The sequence below is a fragment of the Phasianus colchicus genome, chromosome 1 (genome assembly GCF_987193195.1).
Source record: "Phasianus colchicus chromosome 1, bPhaCol1.hap1.1, whole genome shotgun sequence".
Taxonomy (NCBI): Eukaryota; Metazoa; Chordata; class Aves; order Galliformes; family Phasianidae; genus Phasianus; species Phasianus colchicus.
In genome coordinates this window covers 182,346,773-182,363,670 of record NC_143436.1, presented here as the reverse complement: position 1 = coordinate 182,363,670, position 16,898 = coordinate 182,346,773, and the positions used below count along the sequence as shown (strand labels likewise).

At 57.1% G+C, this 16,898-nt stretch overlaps 2 protein-coding genes across 2 annotated transcripts; both read left to right on the top strand.

Annotated features, from left to right (window-relative positions):
• The first annotated feature begins 347 nt into the window (after nucleotides 1-347).
• Nucleotides 348-5,398, top strand: LOC149920274 (uncharacterized). The gene is made up of 3 exons (XM_090134366.1): nucleotides 348-361; nucleotides 3,187-3,466; nucleotides 4,112-5,398. Exons 1-3 carry the CDS (start codon nucleotides 348-350, stop codon nucleotides 5,228-5,230), a joined length of 1,413 nt encoding a protein of 470 aa, XP_089990492.1. The 3' UTR covers nucleotides 5,231-5,398.
• A 7,878-nt stretch (nucleotides 5,399-13,276) lies between these two features.
• Nucleotides 13,277-15,546, top strand: LOC149920273 (uncharacterized). The gene is made up of 2 exons (XM_090134365.1): nucleotides 13,277-13,624; nucleotides 14,270-15,546. Exons 1-2 carry the CDS (start codon nucleotides 13,277-13,279, stop codon nucleotides 15,386-15,388), a joined length of 1,467 nt encoding a protein of 488 aa, XP_089990491.1. The 3' UTR covers nucleotides 15,389-15,546.
• Nucleotides 15,547-16,898: the final 1,352 nt, after the last annotated feature.

Below are 16,898 nucleotides of genomic sequence, written 5' to 3'. Positions count from 1 at the left end.
GCAAAAGGCCTTCAGCGTGTCTGACACCCTGCGCCACCTCTGGGGCTTCCGTACGCAAATCCTGCTCATCAGCTGCTTAATAGATTTATCAAGAAACTGGTACATGTTTCGGCTGCCGTGGGTTGCCTACCGGCTCTGGAGAGGATTGTGAAGACATTAGGCACAGGTAAGCGACCCAGATTCATACAGCACAGAAGGGACTGTGGGTGGGGAGCAGGGAACCGCAAAGGTCTAGTCTGGGAGGGCTTCCAAGAAAAGCAGACCTCCAGAGGTCCATCCGCTCTCCCCAGAGACTGGCCCGGCCGTAGGGCTGACACCTAGCCGGAGACTCCCATGCAAAACGGGGCATGCCGGAGGTGCGGTGAGCCCCACGGGCTGCCCCGAGCTGTCCTATGAGGCTGGAAAAGCGATGCAAGAATCACAGCCCTGCAGGGTGATGCTTTGCAAAATGAGCCTGCATCCCTTTCTCTGCGCTCATGCCGTGTCATTTCCAGGGAACGGGACAAACGGCCTCGGCTTCCACAGGAACAGAGTGATTTCCACAAAGCACTTCTCTCCATCTGACAGCCTGTGGGTCAAATGGTGACAGTCAGTCGGTGCGGTGGGACACACCTCAACCCACCAAAGGTTGCTGCACTGAAGGCACCTGCGATGACAACAACGTCTCCTACTGGGTGGACACCAACCTCTCCCAGATCATCACCTCCATTTCCTAGCAGTCATTAAATTAATAACATCATCATTGCTGCAGCCTGTGTCGTTGTGGTGGCAGTGGGTCCGGGACAGTGGCAGCACTAAAGGCATTGGTGCAGGAGAGTGCTGCTGTACGGGGACTGGGGGCATGTTCCTAGGGCGGAGGAGGAAGGGCGCTGGGCCGGGGATAAAAGAGGCATCGGTGGCTGTGAAGTGTCCAGAGACAGCCATGCCCCAGGGGAGAGAGCACATTTGGAGCGGGAACCTACGTCCCAGGGAGGTAATGCAGCGTCCCCCCTGCAGAGTACACGGGGAGGTCCCGTGAGTCCTGCAGCACGCTGGGAAGCATCCAGAGCACTCTGGGAATCCTCAGCTGGGCCAGTTCTGCAAAGATCCCGTGCGCATCACCTTCATAGAGGAGGCTCGCACAAACGGAGCCTTCCCAGAAAGGGAAAGTGGCGGCAAAACACCACAGCAAGATCTGCTGGAGAAGGGAGGGAGGCCCTGAGGCACGGCGACTCAGACTCCCTGGTCTGTTTCGTCCCTCTCATTAGTACTGCCGCCTGGTAGTTCAGGCCGGCAGCCATGAAGTCGCTGAGAGAAGCCTGTGGGCTGCCAAACGGGACTCTGGGGCACTGGCGTGGTGTCACGGTTCCAGCCCGGTGCAGCCCGGTGCTGTGACTAATGGGGTGGAGGGACAAACGAACCCATGAACCAGGAAAGGGGGAAGAGAGGTAGTGAAAAGACAGGGAGATGGGCCTAACAACAAAACAGCGGCAACGAGATAAGGGAGAAAATACTAATTTTCTGAGTATGATAGCGGAATGCAAGGTGAAGAAAACAGATGAGGTTTTCCAAAAGCAAGTGTAGAGTCCTGCACCTTGGAAGGAATAGCCGCAAGTATCAGTGCAGGTTGGGACACGACCTGCTGGAGAGGAGCTCTGCGGTGAGGAACCTGGGGGTCCAGGTGGACAACAGGTTGGCCATGAGCCAGCAGTGTGCCCTGGTGGCCAAGAAGGCCAATGCGATCCTACAGGGCGTTAACAGGAGCGTGGCCAGCAGGTCAAGGGAGGTGATCCGCTCCCTCTACTCTGCCCTGGTCAGGCCTCACCTGGAGTATGGCGTCTGGTTCTGGGCTCCCCGGTACAAAAAAAGGCCAGGATCTCCTGGAAAGAGTCCGGTGGAGGGCCATGAACATGATAAGGGCATGGAGCACCTCTCTTATGAGGAAAGGCTGAGTGACCTGGGTCCGTCCAGCCTCGAGAAAAGAAGACTCAGAGGGGATCTGATCAATGTCTGTATCTAAGGTGACGGAGGCAAAGGAACAAGGCCAAGCTCTTTTCCCACGCCGTGCGTGCCGATAGGACAATGGGAAACGGCCAACATAGGAAGTTCTGCACATACGTGCATAGCAACGTCTTCACGGTGAGGGTGACAGGGCACTGGAACTCCTGCCAAGGTAGGCTGTGGACTCTCCTTGCCTGGAGATGTTCAAGACCTGCCTGGACGCCTACCTGTGCAACCTGCTCTACGGAGCCTGCTTTGGCAGAGGGGTTGGACTCGATCATCTCAAGAGGTCCCTTTCAGCCCCTACAGTTCTGTGATTCTGCGTCAGGGAGAACACTGCGTTGCTGAGGAGGAGAGGACAGATACAGACACTGCTACGGGAAATGTAAAAGCAAAGGCTCAGATCTCTTGGTCTGTACTATCATATATTCTTTTATTTTCTTTTCCACATCCAAATAAAGGAAATTAATCCAGTGTTCACTGCCGCTGGACTGAAGGGGTCAAAAGGATGGGAGAGGATCACCTGACCTCTGTTTACATCTGTTTACGAGGGTGGATAGCGATAGGACAAGGGGGAATGGTTTTAAACTAAGACGGGAGAGGTTTAGGTTAGATAGTAGGAGAAAGTTTTTCACACAGAGGGTGGTGACACACTGGAACAGGTTGCCCAAGGAGGCTGTGGATGCCCCATCCCTGGAGGCATTCAAGGCCAGGCTGCATGTGGCTCTGGGCAGCCTGGTCTGGTGGTTGGCGACCCTGCACATAGCAGGGGGGGTTGAAAGTAGGCGATCATTGTGGGCCTTCTCAACCCAGGCTACTCCCATGATTCTATGACCTCGTGTGCTCATGAAAATTACCGAGTGCAGACGGATTGGAAAAAAGGGGAGGTGGAACATGGAGGTGGGATTTGGGTGGAGGGTCCCCAGCCCCGAGCTGGGTGCACGGGTGCACCCACACCGGGGAAAGGCATTGTGACATCACAGGGCGGGACATGACATCAGTCTTTATTAAGTCACGTTGGAAGCCTCCCCCAGCTCAGACACGTGGGGCGGTCACTCCGTCCTGGTGGTCACTGCTGGAGCTCCGCTCTGGGTGACAGCCACTTGTGTGTTGAGAATGGTCCTTGGGAGAGAACAGGATGAAGCTCAGCCTGACTCTCTTCCTGATCTTACTAGCTTTCATGTCTCCAATTCCGGACTTTTCCAGCTGTCTCAGCTGGGACCGGAATTGGGACAAAAAGCTGCTCCTTCCCGAGGAGCAGCATCCCATAGAGACCGAGTACCGGACCTCCAGCTGGATCGCCTGGCTTGGTCTAACCACCTGTCCCAACAAGAGCGAGGATGGGAAAGAAAACCAAGTCCTCCCCGAGGAGCATCGCCCGGTTGAAACCAACAGCCAGACCACCACCTGGCTCTGCTGGCTTGGCCCAACCACCTGCTCCACCAAGATGGAGGACGAGAAAGAAAACCATGTCCTTCACGAGGAGGTCAGCCCGGTTCAGACCGAGAGCCACACCACCACATGGCTCTGCTGGTTTGGCCTAACCACCTGCCCCATCAAGACGGAGGACGGGAATGAAAGCCATGTCCTTCATGAGGAGCAGCGCCTGGTTCAGACCGAGAGCCACACCACCACCTGGCTCTGCGGCTTTGGCCTAACCACCTGCCCCATCAAGACGGAGGACGGGAAGAAAGACCAGGTCCTCCCCGAGGAGCAGCGCCCGGTTCAGACCGAGAGCCAGACCACCACCTGGCTCTGCGGCTTTGGCCTAACCACCTGCCCCATCAAGACGGAGGATGGGAATGAAAGCCATGTCCTTCATGAGGAGCAGCGCCTGGTTCAGACCGAGAGCCACACCACCACATGGCTCTGCGGCTTTGGCCTAACCACCTGCCCCATCAAGACGGAGGACGGGAAGAAAGACCAGGTCCTCCCCGAGGAGCAGCGCCCGGTTCAGTCCGAGAGCCAGACCACCACCTGGCTCTGCTGGTTTGGCCTAACCACCTGCCCCATCAAGACGGAGGATGGGAATGAGAGCCATGTCCTTCATGGGGAGCAGCGCCTGGTTCAGACCGAGAGCCACACTACCACCTGGCTCTGCGGCTTTGGCCTAACCACCTGCCCCATCAAGACGGAGGACGGGAAGAAAGACCAGGTCCTCCCCGAGGAGCAGCGCCCGGTTCAGACCGAGAGCCAGACCACCACCTGGCTCTGTTGGTTTGGCCTAACCACCTGCCCCACCAAGGTGGAGGATAAGAACGAAAACCATGTCCTTCATGAGGAGCAACGCCCGGTTCAGACCGAGAGCCACACCACCACCTGGCTCTGCGGCTTTGGCCTAACCACCTGCCCCATCAAGACGGAGGACGGGAAGAAAAACCAGGTCCTCCCCGAGGAGCAGCACCCGGTTCAGACCGAGAGCCACACCACCACCTGGCTCTGCTGGTTTGGACTAACCACCTGCTCCACCAAGATGGAGGACAGGAAGAAAAACCAGGTCCTCCCCGAGGAGCAGCGCCCGGTTCAGACCACGAGCAAGACCTCCAACTGGCTCTGCTGGTTTGGACTAACCACCTGCCCCACCAAGAATGAGGATGGGAACAACAACCAGATCTTTCATGAGGAGCAGCCTACGGTTGAGGCCAAGAGCCAGTCCACCAACTGGCTCTGCTGGTTTGGAGTAAGCGCCTGCCCAACCAAGATCGAGGATGGCAACAACAACCAGGTCCTTCCCAAGGAGCAGCGTCCAGTTGAGACCATGAGCCAGCCCTCCAGCTGGCTCTGCTGGTTTGGACTAACCTCCTGCTCCACCAAGATCGAGGATGGGAAGGAAAACAAGGTCTTTCAAGAGGAGCAGAGCCTGATTGACACCAACAGCCAGACCTCCAACTGGCTCTGCTGGATTGGACTAAACACCTGTCCTGGAAATGGAGACAAAAAACCTGTGCGTCCCGAGGAGAGGCTGCCCATCAATGCTGAGCGCCGTGCCTCCAACTGGCCCTTCTGGATTGGCCTTTCTCCACATCCCAAATGGGTCCCGTACAGGGTCAGCAAGTCCGTTGTTCCAGAGGGCCCAAAGCAGCAGTCCCCGCGCACCGAGCAAAAGGCCTTCAGCGTGTCTGACACCCTGCGCCACCTCTGGGGCTTCCGTACGCAAATCCTGCTCATCAGCTGCTTAATAGATTTATCAAGAAACTGGTACATGTTTCGGCTGCCGTGGGTTGCCTACCGGCTCTGGAGAGGATTGTGAAGACATTAGGCACAGGTAAGCGACCCAGATTCATACAGCACAGAAGGGACTGTGGGTGGGGAGCAGGGAACCGCAAAGGTCTAGTCTGGGAGGGCTTCCAAGAAAAGCAGACCTCCAGAGGTCCATCCGCTCTCCCCACAGACTGGCCCGGCCGTAGGGCTGACACCTAGCCGGAGACTCCCATGCAAAACGGGGCATGCCGGAGGTGCGGTGAGCCCCACGGGCTGCCCCGAGCTGTCCTATGAGGCTGGAAAAGCGATGCAAGAATCACAGCCCTGCAGGGTGATGCTTTGCAAAATGAGCCTGCATCCCTTTCTCTGCGCTCATGCCGTGTCATTTCCAGGGAACGGGACAAACGGCCTCGGCTTCCACAGGAACAGAGTGATTTCCACAAACCACTTCTCTCCATCTGACAGCCTGTGGGTCAAATGGTGACAGTCAGTCGGTGCGGTGGGACACACCTCAACCCACCAAAGGTTGCTGCACTGAAGGCACCTGCGATGACAACAACGTCTCCTACTGGGTGGACACCAACCTCTCCCAGATCATCACCTCCATTTCCTAGCAGTCATTAAATTAATAACATCATCATTGCTGCAGCCTGTGTCGTTGTGGTGGCAGTGGGTCCGGGACAGTGGCAGCACTAAAGGCATTGGTGCAGGAGAGTGCTGCTGTACGGGGACTGGGGGCATGTTCCTAGGGCGGAGGAGGAAGGGCGCTGGGCCGGGGATAAAAGAGGCATCGGTGGCTGTGAAGTGTCCAGAGACAGCCATGCCCCAGGGGAGAGAGCACATTTGGAGCGGGAACCTACGTCCCAGGGAGGTAATGCAGCGTCCCCCCTGCAGAGTACACGGGGAGGTCCCGTGAGTCCTGCAGCACGCTGGGAAGCATCCAGAGCACTCTGGGAATCCTCAGCTGGGCCAGTTCTGCAAAGATCCCGTGCGCATCACCTTCATAGAGGAGGCTCGCACAAACGGAGCCTTCCCAGAAAGGGAAAGTGGCGGCAAAACACCACAGCAAGATCTGCTGGAGAAGGGAGGGAGGCCCTGAGGCACGGCGACTCAGACTCCCTGGTCTGTTTCGTCCCTCTCATTAGTACTGCCGCCTGGTAGTTCAGGCCGGCAGCCATGAAGTCGCTGAGAGAAGCCTGTGGGCTGCCAAACGGGACTCTGGGGCACTGGCGTGGTGTCACGGTTCCAGCCCGGTGCAGCCCGGTGCTGTGACTAATGGGGTGGAGGGACAAACGAACCCATGAACCAGGAAAGGGGGAAGAGAGGTAGTGAAAAGACAGGGAGATGGGCCTAACAACAAAACAGCGGCAACGAGATAAGGGAGAAAATACTAATTTTCTGAGTATGATAGCGGAATGCAAGGTGAAGAAAACAGATGAGGTTTTCCAAAAGCAAGTGTAGAGTCCTGCACCTTGGAAGGAATAGCCGCAAGTATCAGTGCAGGTTGGGACACGACCTGCTGGAGAGGAGCTCTGCGGTGAGGAACCTGGGGGTCCAGGTGGACAACAGGTTGGCCATGAGCCAGCAGTGTGCCCTGGTGGCCAAGAAGGCCAATGCGATCCTACAGGGCGTTAACAGGAGCGTGGCCAGCAGGTCAAGGGAGGTGATCCGCTCCCTCTACTCTGCCCTGGTCAGGCCTCACCTGGAGTATGGCGTCTGGTTCTGGGCTCCCCGGTACAAAAAAAGGCCAGGATCTCCTGGAAAGAGTCCGGTGGAGGGCCATGAACATGATAAGGGCATGGAGCACCTCTCTTATGAGGAAAGGCTGAGTGACCTGGGTCCGTCCAGCCTCGAGAAAAGAAGACTCAGAGGGGATCTGATCAATGTCTGTATCTAAGGTGACGGAGGCAAAGGAACAAGGCCAAGCTCTTTTCCCACGCCGTGCGTGCCGATAGGACAATGGGAAACGGCCAACATAGGAAGTTCTGCACATACGTGCATAGCAACGTCTTCACGGTGAGGGTGACAGGGCACTGGAACTCCTGCCAAGGTAGGCTGTGGACTCTCCTTGCCTGGAGATGTTCAAGACCTGCCTGGACGCCTACCTGTGCAACCTGCTCTACGGAGCCTGCTTTGGCAGAGGGGTTGGACTCGATCATCTCAAGAGGTCCCTTTCAGCCCCTACAGTTCTGTGATTCTGCGTCAGGGAGAACACTGCGTTGCTGAGGAGGAGAGGACAGATACAGACACTGCTACGGGAAATGTAAAAGCAAAGGCTCAGATCTCTTGGTCTGTACTATCATATATTCTTTTATTTTCTTTTCCACATCCAAATAAAGGAAATTAATCCAGTGTTCACTGCCGCTGGACTGAAGGGGTCAAAAGGATGGGAGAGGATCACCTGACCTCTGTTTACATCTGTTTACGAGGGTGGATAGCGATAGGACAAGGGGGAATGGTTTTAAACTAAGACGGGAGAGGTTTAGGTTAGATAGTAGGAGAAAGTTTTTCACACAGAGGGTGGTGACACACTGGAACAGGTTGCCCAAGGAGGCTGTGGATGCCCCATCCCTGGAGGCATTCAAGGCCAGGCTGCATGTGGCTCTGGGCAGCCTGGTCTGGTGGTTGGCGACCCTGCACATAGCAGGGGGGGTTGAAAGTAGGCGATCATTGTGGGCCTTCTCAACCCAGGCTACTCCCATGATTCTATGACCTCGTGTGCTCATGAAAATTACCGAGTGCAGACGGATTGGAAAAAAGGGGAGGTGGAACATGGAGGTGGGATTTGGGTGGAGGGTCCCCAGCCCCGAGCTGGGTGCACGGGTGCACCCACACCGGGGAAAGGCATTGTGACATCACAGGGCGGGACATGACATCAGTCTTTATTAAGTCACGTTGGAAGCCTCCCCCAGCTCAGACACGTGGGGCGGTCACTCCGTCCTGGTGGTCACTGCTGGAGCTCCGCTCTGGGTGACAGCCACTTGTGTGTTGAGAATGGTCCTTGGGAGAGAACAGGATGAAGCTCAGCCTGACTCTCTTCCTGATCTTACTAGCTTTCATGTCTCCAATTCCGGACTTTTCCAGCTGTCTCAGCTGGGACCGGAATTGGGACAAAAAGCTGCTCCTTCCCGAGGAGCAGCATCCCGTAGAGACCGAGTGCCGGACCTCCAGCTGGATCGCCTGGCTTGGTCTAACCACCTGTCCCAACAAGAGCGAGGATGGGAACGAAAACCAAGTCCTCCCCGAGGAGCAGCGCCCGGTTGAAACCAACAGCCAGACCACCACCTGGCTCTGCTGGCTTGGCCCAACCACCTGCTCCACCAAGATGGAGGACGAGAAAGAAAACCATGTCCTTCACGAGGAGGTCAGCCCGGTTCAGACCGAGAGCCACACCACCACATGGCTCTGCTGGTTTGGCCTAACCACCTGCCCCATCAAGACGGAGGACGGGAATGAAAGCCATGTCCTTCATGAGGAGCAGCGCCTGGTTCAGACCGAGAGCCACACCACCACCTGGCTCTGCGGCTTTGGCCTAACCACCTGCCCCATCAAGACGGAGGACGGGAAGAAAGACCAGGTCCTCCCCGAGGAGCAGCGCCCGGTTCAGACCGAGAGCCAGACCACCACCTGGCTCTGCGGCTTTGGCCTAACCACCTGCCCCATCAAGACGGAGGATGGGAATGAAAGCCATGTCCTTCATGAGGAGCAGCGCCTGGTTCAGACCGAGAGCCAGACCACCACATGGCTCTGCGGCTTTGGCCTAACCACCTGCCCCATCAAGACGGAGGACGGGAAGAAAGACCAGGTCCTCCCCGAGGAGCAGCGCCCGGTTCAGTCCGAGAGCCAGACCACCACCTGGCTCTGCTGGTTTGGCCTAACCACCTGCCCCATCAAGACGGAGGATGGGAATGAGAGCCATGTCCTTCATGGGGAGCAGCGCCTGGTTCAGACCGAGAGCCACACTACCACCTGGCTCTGCGGCTTTGGCCTAACCACCTGCCCCATCAAGACGGAGGACGGGAAGAAAGACCAGGTCCTCCCCGAGGAGCAGCGCCCGGTTCAGACCGAGAGCCAGACCACCACCTGGCTCTGTTGGTTTGGCCTAACCACCTGCCCCACCAAGGTGGAGGATAAGAACGAAAACCATGTCCTTCATGAGGAGCAACGCCCGGTTCAGACCGAGAGCCACACCACCACCTGGCTCTGCGGCTTTGGCCTAACCACCTGCCCCATCAAGACGGAGGACGGGAAGAAAAACCAGGTCCTCCCCGAGGAGCAGCACCCGGTTCAGACCGAGAGCCACACCACCACCTGGCTCTGCTGCTTTGGACTAACCACCTGCTCCACCAAGATGGAGGACAGGAAGAAAAACCAGGTCCTCCCCGAGGAGCAGCGCCCGGTTCAGACCACGAGCAAGACCTCCAACTGGCTCTGCTGGTTTGGACTAACCACCTGCCCCACCAAGAATGAGGATGGGAACAACAACCAGATCTTTCATGAGGAGCAGCCTACGGTTGAGGCCAAGAGCCAGTCCACCAACTGGCTCTGCTGGTTTGGAGTAAGCGCCTGCCCAACCAAGATCGAGGATGGCAACAACAACCAGGTCCCTCCCAAGGAGCAGCGTCCAGTTGAGACCATGAGCCAGCCCTCCAGCTGGCTCTGCTGGTTTGGACTAACCTCCTGCTCCACCAAGATCGAGGATGGGAAGGAAAACAAGGTCTTTCAAGAGGAGCAGAGCCTGATTGACACCAACAGCCAGACCTCCAACTGGCTCTGCTGGATTGGACTAAACACCTGTCCTGGAAATGGAGACAAAAAACCTGTGCGTCCCGAGGAGAGGCTGCCCATCAATGCTGAGCGCCGTGCCTCCAACTGGCCCTTCTGGATTGGCCTTTCTCCACATCCCAAATGGGTCCCGTACAGGGTCAGCAAGTCCGTTGTTCCAGAGGGCCCAAAGCAGCAGTCCCCGCGCACCGAGCAAAAGGCCTTCAGCGTGTCTGACACCCTGCGCCACCTCTGGGGCTTCCGTACGCAAATCCTGCTCATCAGCTGCTTAATAGATTTATCAAGAAACTGGTACATGTTTCGGCTGCCGTGGGTTGCCTACCGGCTCTGGAGAGGATTGTGAAGACATTAGGCACAGGTAAGCGACCCAGATTCATACAGCACAGAAGGGACTGTGGGTGGGGAGCAGGGAACCGCAAAGGTCTAGTCTGGGAGGGCTTCCAAGGAAAGCAGACCTCCAGAGGTCCATCCGCTCTCCCCAGAGACTGGCCCGGCCGTAGGGCTGACACCTAGCCGGAGACTCCCATGCAAAACGGGGCATGCCGGAGGTGCGGTGAGCCCCACGGGCTGCCCCGAGCTGTCCTATGAGGCTGGAAAAGCGACGCAAGAATCACAGCCCTGCAGGGTGATGCTTTGCAAAATGAGCCTGCATCCCTTTCTCTGCGCTCATGCCGTGTCATTTCCAGGGAACGGGACAAACGGCCTCGGCTTCCACAGGAACAGAGTGATTTCCACAAAGCACTTCTCTCCATCTGACAGCCTGTGGGTCAAATGGTGACAGTCAGTCGGTGCGGCGGGACTCGCCTCAACCCACCAAAGGTTGCTGCACTGAAGGCACCTGCGATGACAACAACGTCTCCTACTGGGTGGACACCAACCTCTCCCAGATCATCACCTCCATTTCCTAGCAGTCATTAAATTAATAACATCATCATTGCTGCAGCCTGTGTCGTTGTGGTGGCAGTGGGTCCGGGACAGTGGCAGCACTAAAGGCATTGGTGCAGGAGAGTGCTGCTGTACGGGGACTGGGGGCATGTTCCTAGGGCGGAGGAGGAAGGGCGCTGGGCCGGGGATAAAAGAGGCATCGGTGGCTGTGAAGTGTCCAGAGACAGCCATGCCCCAGGGGAGAGAGCACATTTGGAGCGGGAACCTACGTCCCAGGGAGGTAATGCAGCGTCCCCCCTGCAGAGTACACGGGGAGGTCCCGTGAGTCCTGCAGCACGCTGGGAAGCATCCAGAGCACTCTGGGAATCCTCAGCTGGGCCAGTTCTGCAAAGATCCCGTGCGCATCACCTTCATAGAGGAGGCTCGCACAAACGGAGCCTTCCCAGAAAGGGAAAGTGGCGGCAAAACACCACAGCAAGATCTGCTGGAGAAGGGAGGGAGGCCCTGAGGCACGGCGACTCAGACTCCCTGGTCTGTTTCGTCCCTCTCATTAGTACTGCCGCCTGGTAGTTCAGGCCGGCAGCCATGAAGTCGCTGAGAGAAGCCTGTGGGCTGCCAAACGGGACTCTGGGGCACTGGCGTGGTGTCACGGTTCCAGCCCGGTGCAGCCCGGTGCTGTGACTAATGGGGTGGAGGGACAAACGAACCCATGAACCAGGAAAGGGGGAAGAGAGGTAGTGAAAAGACAGGGAGATGGGCCTAACAACAAAACAGCGGCAACGAGATAAGGGAGAAAATACTAATTTTCTGAGTATGATAGCGGAATGCAAGGTGAAGAAAACAGATGAGGTTTTCCAAAAGCAAGTGTAGAGTCCTGCACCTTGGAAGGAATAGCCGCAAGTATCAGTGCAGGTTGGGACACGACCTGCTGGAGAGGAGCTCTGCGGTGAGGAACCTGGGGGTCCAGGTGGACAACAGGTTGGCCATGAGCCAGCAGTGTGCCCTGGTGGCCAAGAAGGCCAATGCGATCCTACAGGGCGTTAACAGGAGCGTGGCCAGCAGGTCAAGGGAGGTGATCCGCTCCCTCTACTCTGCCCTGGTCAGGCCTCACCTGGAGTATGGCGTCTGGTTCTGGGCTCCCCGGTACAAAAAAAGGCCAGGATCTCCTGGAAAGAGTCCGGTGGAGGGCCATGAACATGATAAGGGCATGGAGCACCTCTCTTATGAGGAAAGGCTGAGTGACCTGGGTCCGTCCAGCCTCGAGAAAAGAAGACTCAGAGGGGATCTGATCAATGTCTGTATCTAAGGTGACGGAGGCAAAGGAACAAGGCCAAGCTCTTTTCCCACGCCGTGCGTGCCGATAGGACAATGGGAAACGGCCAACATAGGAAGTTCTGCACATACGTGCATAGCAACGTCTTCACGGTGAGGGTGACAGGGCACTGGAACTCCTGCCAAGGTAGGCTGTGGACTCTCCTTGCCTGGAGATGTTCAAGACCTGCCTGGACGCCTACCTGTGCAACCTGCTCTACGGAGCCTGCTTTGGCAGAGGGGTTGGACTCGATCATCTCAAGAGGTCCCTTTCAGCCCCTACAGTTCTGTGATTCTGCGTCAGGGAGAACACTGCGTTGCTGAGGAGGAGAGGACAGATACAGACACTGCTACGGGAAATGTAAAAGCAAAGGCTCAGATCTCTTGGTCTGTACTATCATATATTCTTTTATTTTCTTTTCCACATCCAAATAAAGGAAATTAATCCAGTGTTCACTGCCGCTGGACTGAAGGGGTCAAAAGGATGGGAGAGGATCACCTGACCTCTGTTTACATCTGTTTACGAGGGTGGATAGCGATAGGACAAGGGGGAATGGTTTTAAACTAAGACGGGAGAGGTTTAGGTTAGATAGTAGGAGAAAGTTTTTCACACAGAGGGTGGTGACACACTGGAACAGGTTGCCCAAGGAGGCTGTGGATGCCCCATCCCTGGAGGCATTCAAGGCCAGGCTGCATGTGGCTCTGGGCAGCCTGGTCTGGTGGTTGGCGACCCTGCACATAGCAGGGGGGGTTGAAAGTAGGCGATCATTGTGGGCCTTCTCAACCCAGGCTACTCCCATGATTCTATGACCTCGTGTGCTCATGAAAATTACCGAGTGCAGACGGATTGGAAAAAAGGGGAGGTGGAACATGGAGGTGGGATTTGGGTGGAGGGTCCCCAGCCCCGAGCTGGGTGCACGGGTGCACCCACACCGGGGAAAGGCATTGTGACATCACAGGGCGGGACATGACATCAGTCTCTATTAAGTCACGTTGGAAGCCTCCCCCAGCTCAGACACGTGGGGCGGTCACTCCGTCCTGGTGGTCACTGCTGGAGCTCCGCTCTGGGTGACAGCCACTTGTGTGTTGAGAGTGGTCCTTGGGAGAGAACAGGATGAAGCTCAGCCTGACTCTCTTCCTGATCTTACTAGCTTTCATGTCTCCAATTCCGGACTTTTCCAGCTGTCTCAGCTGGGACCGGAATTGGGACAAAAAGCTGCTCCTTCCCGAGGAGCAGCATCCCGTAGAGACCGAGTGCCAGACCTCCAGCTGGATCGCCTGGCTTGGTCTAACCACCTGTCCCAACAAGAGCAAGGATGGGAACGAAAACCAAGTCCTCCCCGAGGAGCAGCGCCCGGTTGAAACCAAGAGCCAGACCACCACCTGGCTCTGCTGGCTTGGCCCAACCACCTGCTCCACCAAGATGGAGGACGAGAAAGAAAACCATGTCCTTCACGAGGAGGTCAGCCCGGTTCAGACCGAGAGCCACACCACCACATGGCTCTGCTGGTTTGGCCTAACCACCTGCCCCATCAAGACGGAGGACGGGAATGAAAGCCATGTCCTTCATGAGGAGCAGCGCCTGGTTCAGACCGAGAGCCACACCACCACCTGGCTCTGCGGCTTTGGCCTAACCACCTGCCCCATCAAGACGGAGGACGGGAAGAAAGACCAGGTCCTCCCCGAGGAGCAGCGCCCAGTTCAGACCGAGAGCCAGACCACCACCTGGCTCTGCGGCTTTGGCCTAACCACCTGCCCCATCAAGACGGAGGATGGGAATGAAAGCCATGTCCTTCATGAGGAGCAGCGCCTGGTTCAGACCGAGAGCCACACCACCACCTGGCTCTGCGGCTTTGGCCTAACCACCTGCCCCATCAAGACGGAGGACGGGAAGAAAGACCAGGTCCTCCCCGAGGAGCAGCGCCCGGTTCAGTCCGAGAGCCACACCACCACCTGGCTCTGCTGGTTTGGCCTAACCACCTGCCCGATCAAGACGGAGGATGGGAATGAAAGCCATGTCCTTCATGGGGAGCAGCGCCTGGTTCAGACCGAGAGCCACACTACCACCTGGCTCTGCAGCTTTGGCCTAACCACCTGCCCCATCAAGACGGAGGACGGGAAGAAAGACCAGGTCCTCCCCGAGGAGCAGCGCCCGGTTCAGACCGAGAGCCAGACCACCACCTGGCTCTGTTGGTTTGGCCTAACCACCTGCCCCACCAAGGTGGAGGATAAGAACGAAAACCATGTCCTTCATGAGGAGCAACGCCCGGTTCAGACCGAGAGCCACACCACCACCTGGCTCTGCGGCTTTGGCCTAACCACCTGCCCCATCAAGACGGAGGACGGGAAGAAAAACCAGGTCCTCCCCGAGGAGCAGCACCCGGTTCAGACCGAGAGCCACACCACCACCTGGCTCTGCTGGTTTGGACTAACCACCTGCTCCACCAAGATGGAGGACAGGAAGAAAAACCAGGTCCTCCCCGAGGAGCAGCGCCCGGTTCAGACCACGAGCAAGACCTCCAACTGGCTCTGCTGGTTTGGACTAACCACCTGCCCCACCAAGAATGAGGATGGGAACAACAACCAGATCTTTCATGAGGAGCAGCCTACGGTTGAGGCCAAGAGCCAGTCCACCAACTGGCTCTGCTGGTTTGGAGTAAGCGCCTGCCCAACCAAGATCGAGGATGGCAACAACAACCAGGCCCTTCCCAAGGAGCAGCGTCCAGTTGAGACCATGAGCCAGCCCTCCAGCTGGCTCTGCTGGTTTGGACTAACCTCCTGCTCCACCAAGATCGAGGATGGGAAGGAAAACAAGGTCTTTCAAGAGGAGCAGAGCCTGATTGACACCAACAGCCAGACCTCCAACTGGCTCTGCTGGATTGGACTAAACACCTGTCCTGGAAATGGAGACAAAAAACCTGTGCGTCCCGAGGAGAGGCTGCCCATCAATGCTGAGCGCCGTGCCTCCAACTGGCCCTTCTGGATTGGCCTTTCTCCACATCCCAAATGGGTCCCGTACAGGGTCAGCAAGTCCGTTGTTCCAGAGGGCCCAAAGCAGCAGTCCCCGCGCACCGAGCAAAAGGCCTTCAGCGTGTCTGACACCCTGCGCCACCTCTGGGGCTTCCGTACGCAAATCCTGCTCATCAGCTGCTTAATAGATTTATCAAGAAACTGGTACATGTTTCGGCTGCCGTGGGTTGCCTACCGGCTCTGGAGAGGATTGTGAAGACATTAGGCACAGGTAAGCGACCCAGATTCATACAGCACAGAAGGGACTGTGGGTGGGGAGCAGGGAACCGCAAAGGTCTAGTCTGGGAGGGCTTCCAAGAAAAGCAGACCTCCAGAGGTCCATCCGCTCTCCCCAGAGACTGGCCCGGCCGTAGGGCTGACACCTAGCTGGAGACTCCCATGCAAAACGGGGCCTGCCGGAGGTGCGGTGAGCCCCACGGGCTGCCCCGAGCTGTCCTATGAGGCTGGAAAAGCGACGCAAGAATCACAGCCCTGCAGGGTGATGCTTTGCAAAATGAGCCTGCATCCCTTTCTCTGCGCTCATGCCGTGTCATTTCCAGGGAACGGGACAAACGCCCTCGGCTTCCACAGGAACAGAGTGATTTCCACAAACCACTTCTCTCCATCTGACAGCCTGTGGGTCAAATGGTGACAGTCAGTCGGTGCGGCGGGACACGCCTCAACCCACCAAAGGTTGCTGCACTGAAGGCACCTGCGATGACAACAACGTCTCCTACTGGGTGGACACCAACCTCTCCCAGATCATCACCTCCATTTCCTAGCAGTCATTAAATTAATAACATCATCATTGCTGCAGCCTGTGTCGTTGTGGTGGCAGTGGGTCCGGGACAGTGGCAGCACTAAAGGCATTGGTGCAGGAGAGTGCTGCTGTACGGGGACTGGGGGCATGTTCCTAGGGCGGAGGAGGAAGGGCGCTGGGCCGGGGATAAAAGAGGCATCGGTGGCTGTGAAGTGTCCAGAGACAGCCATGCCCCAGGGGAGAGAGCACATTTGGAGCGGGAACCTACGTCCCAGGGAGGTAATGCAGCGTCCCCCCTGCAGAGTACACGGGGAGGTCCCGTGAGTCCTGCAGCACGCTGGGAAGCATCCAGAGCACTCTGGGAATCCTCAGCTGGGCCAGTTCTGCAAAGATCCCGTGCGCATCACCTTCATAGAGGAGGCTCGCACAAACGGAGCCTTCCCAGAAAGGGAAAGTGGCGGCAAAACACCACAGCAAGATCTGCTGGAGAAGGGAGGGAGGCCCTGAGGCACGGCGACTCAGACTCCCTGGTCTGTTTCGTCCCTCTCATTAGTACTGCCGCCTGGTAGTTCAGGCCGGCAGCCATGAAGTCGCTGAGAGAAGCCTGTGGGCTGCCAAACGGGACTCTGGGGCACTGGCGTGGTGTCACGGTTCCAGCCCGGTGCAGCCCGGTGCTGTGACTAATGGGGTGGAGGGACAAACGAACCCATGAACCAGGAAAGGGGGAAGAGAGGTAGTGAAAAGACAGGGAGATGGGCCTAACAACAAAACAGCGGCAACGAGATAAGGGAGAAAATACTAATTTTCTGAGTATGATAGCGGAATGCAAGGTGAAGAAAACAGATGAGGTTTTCCAAAAGCAAGTGTAGAGTCCTGCACCTTGGAAGGAATAGCCGCAAGTATCAGTGCAGGTTGGGACACGACCTGCTGGAGAGGAGCTCTGCGGTGAGGAACCTGGGGGTCCAGG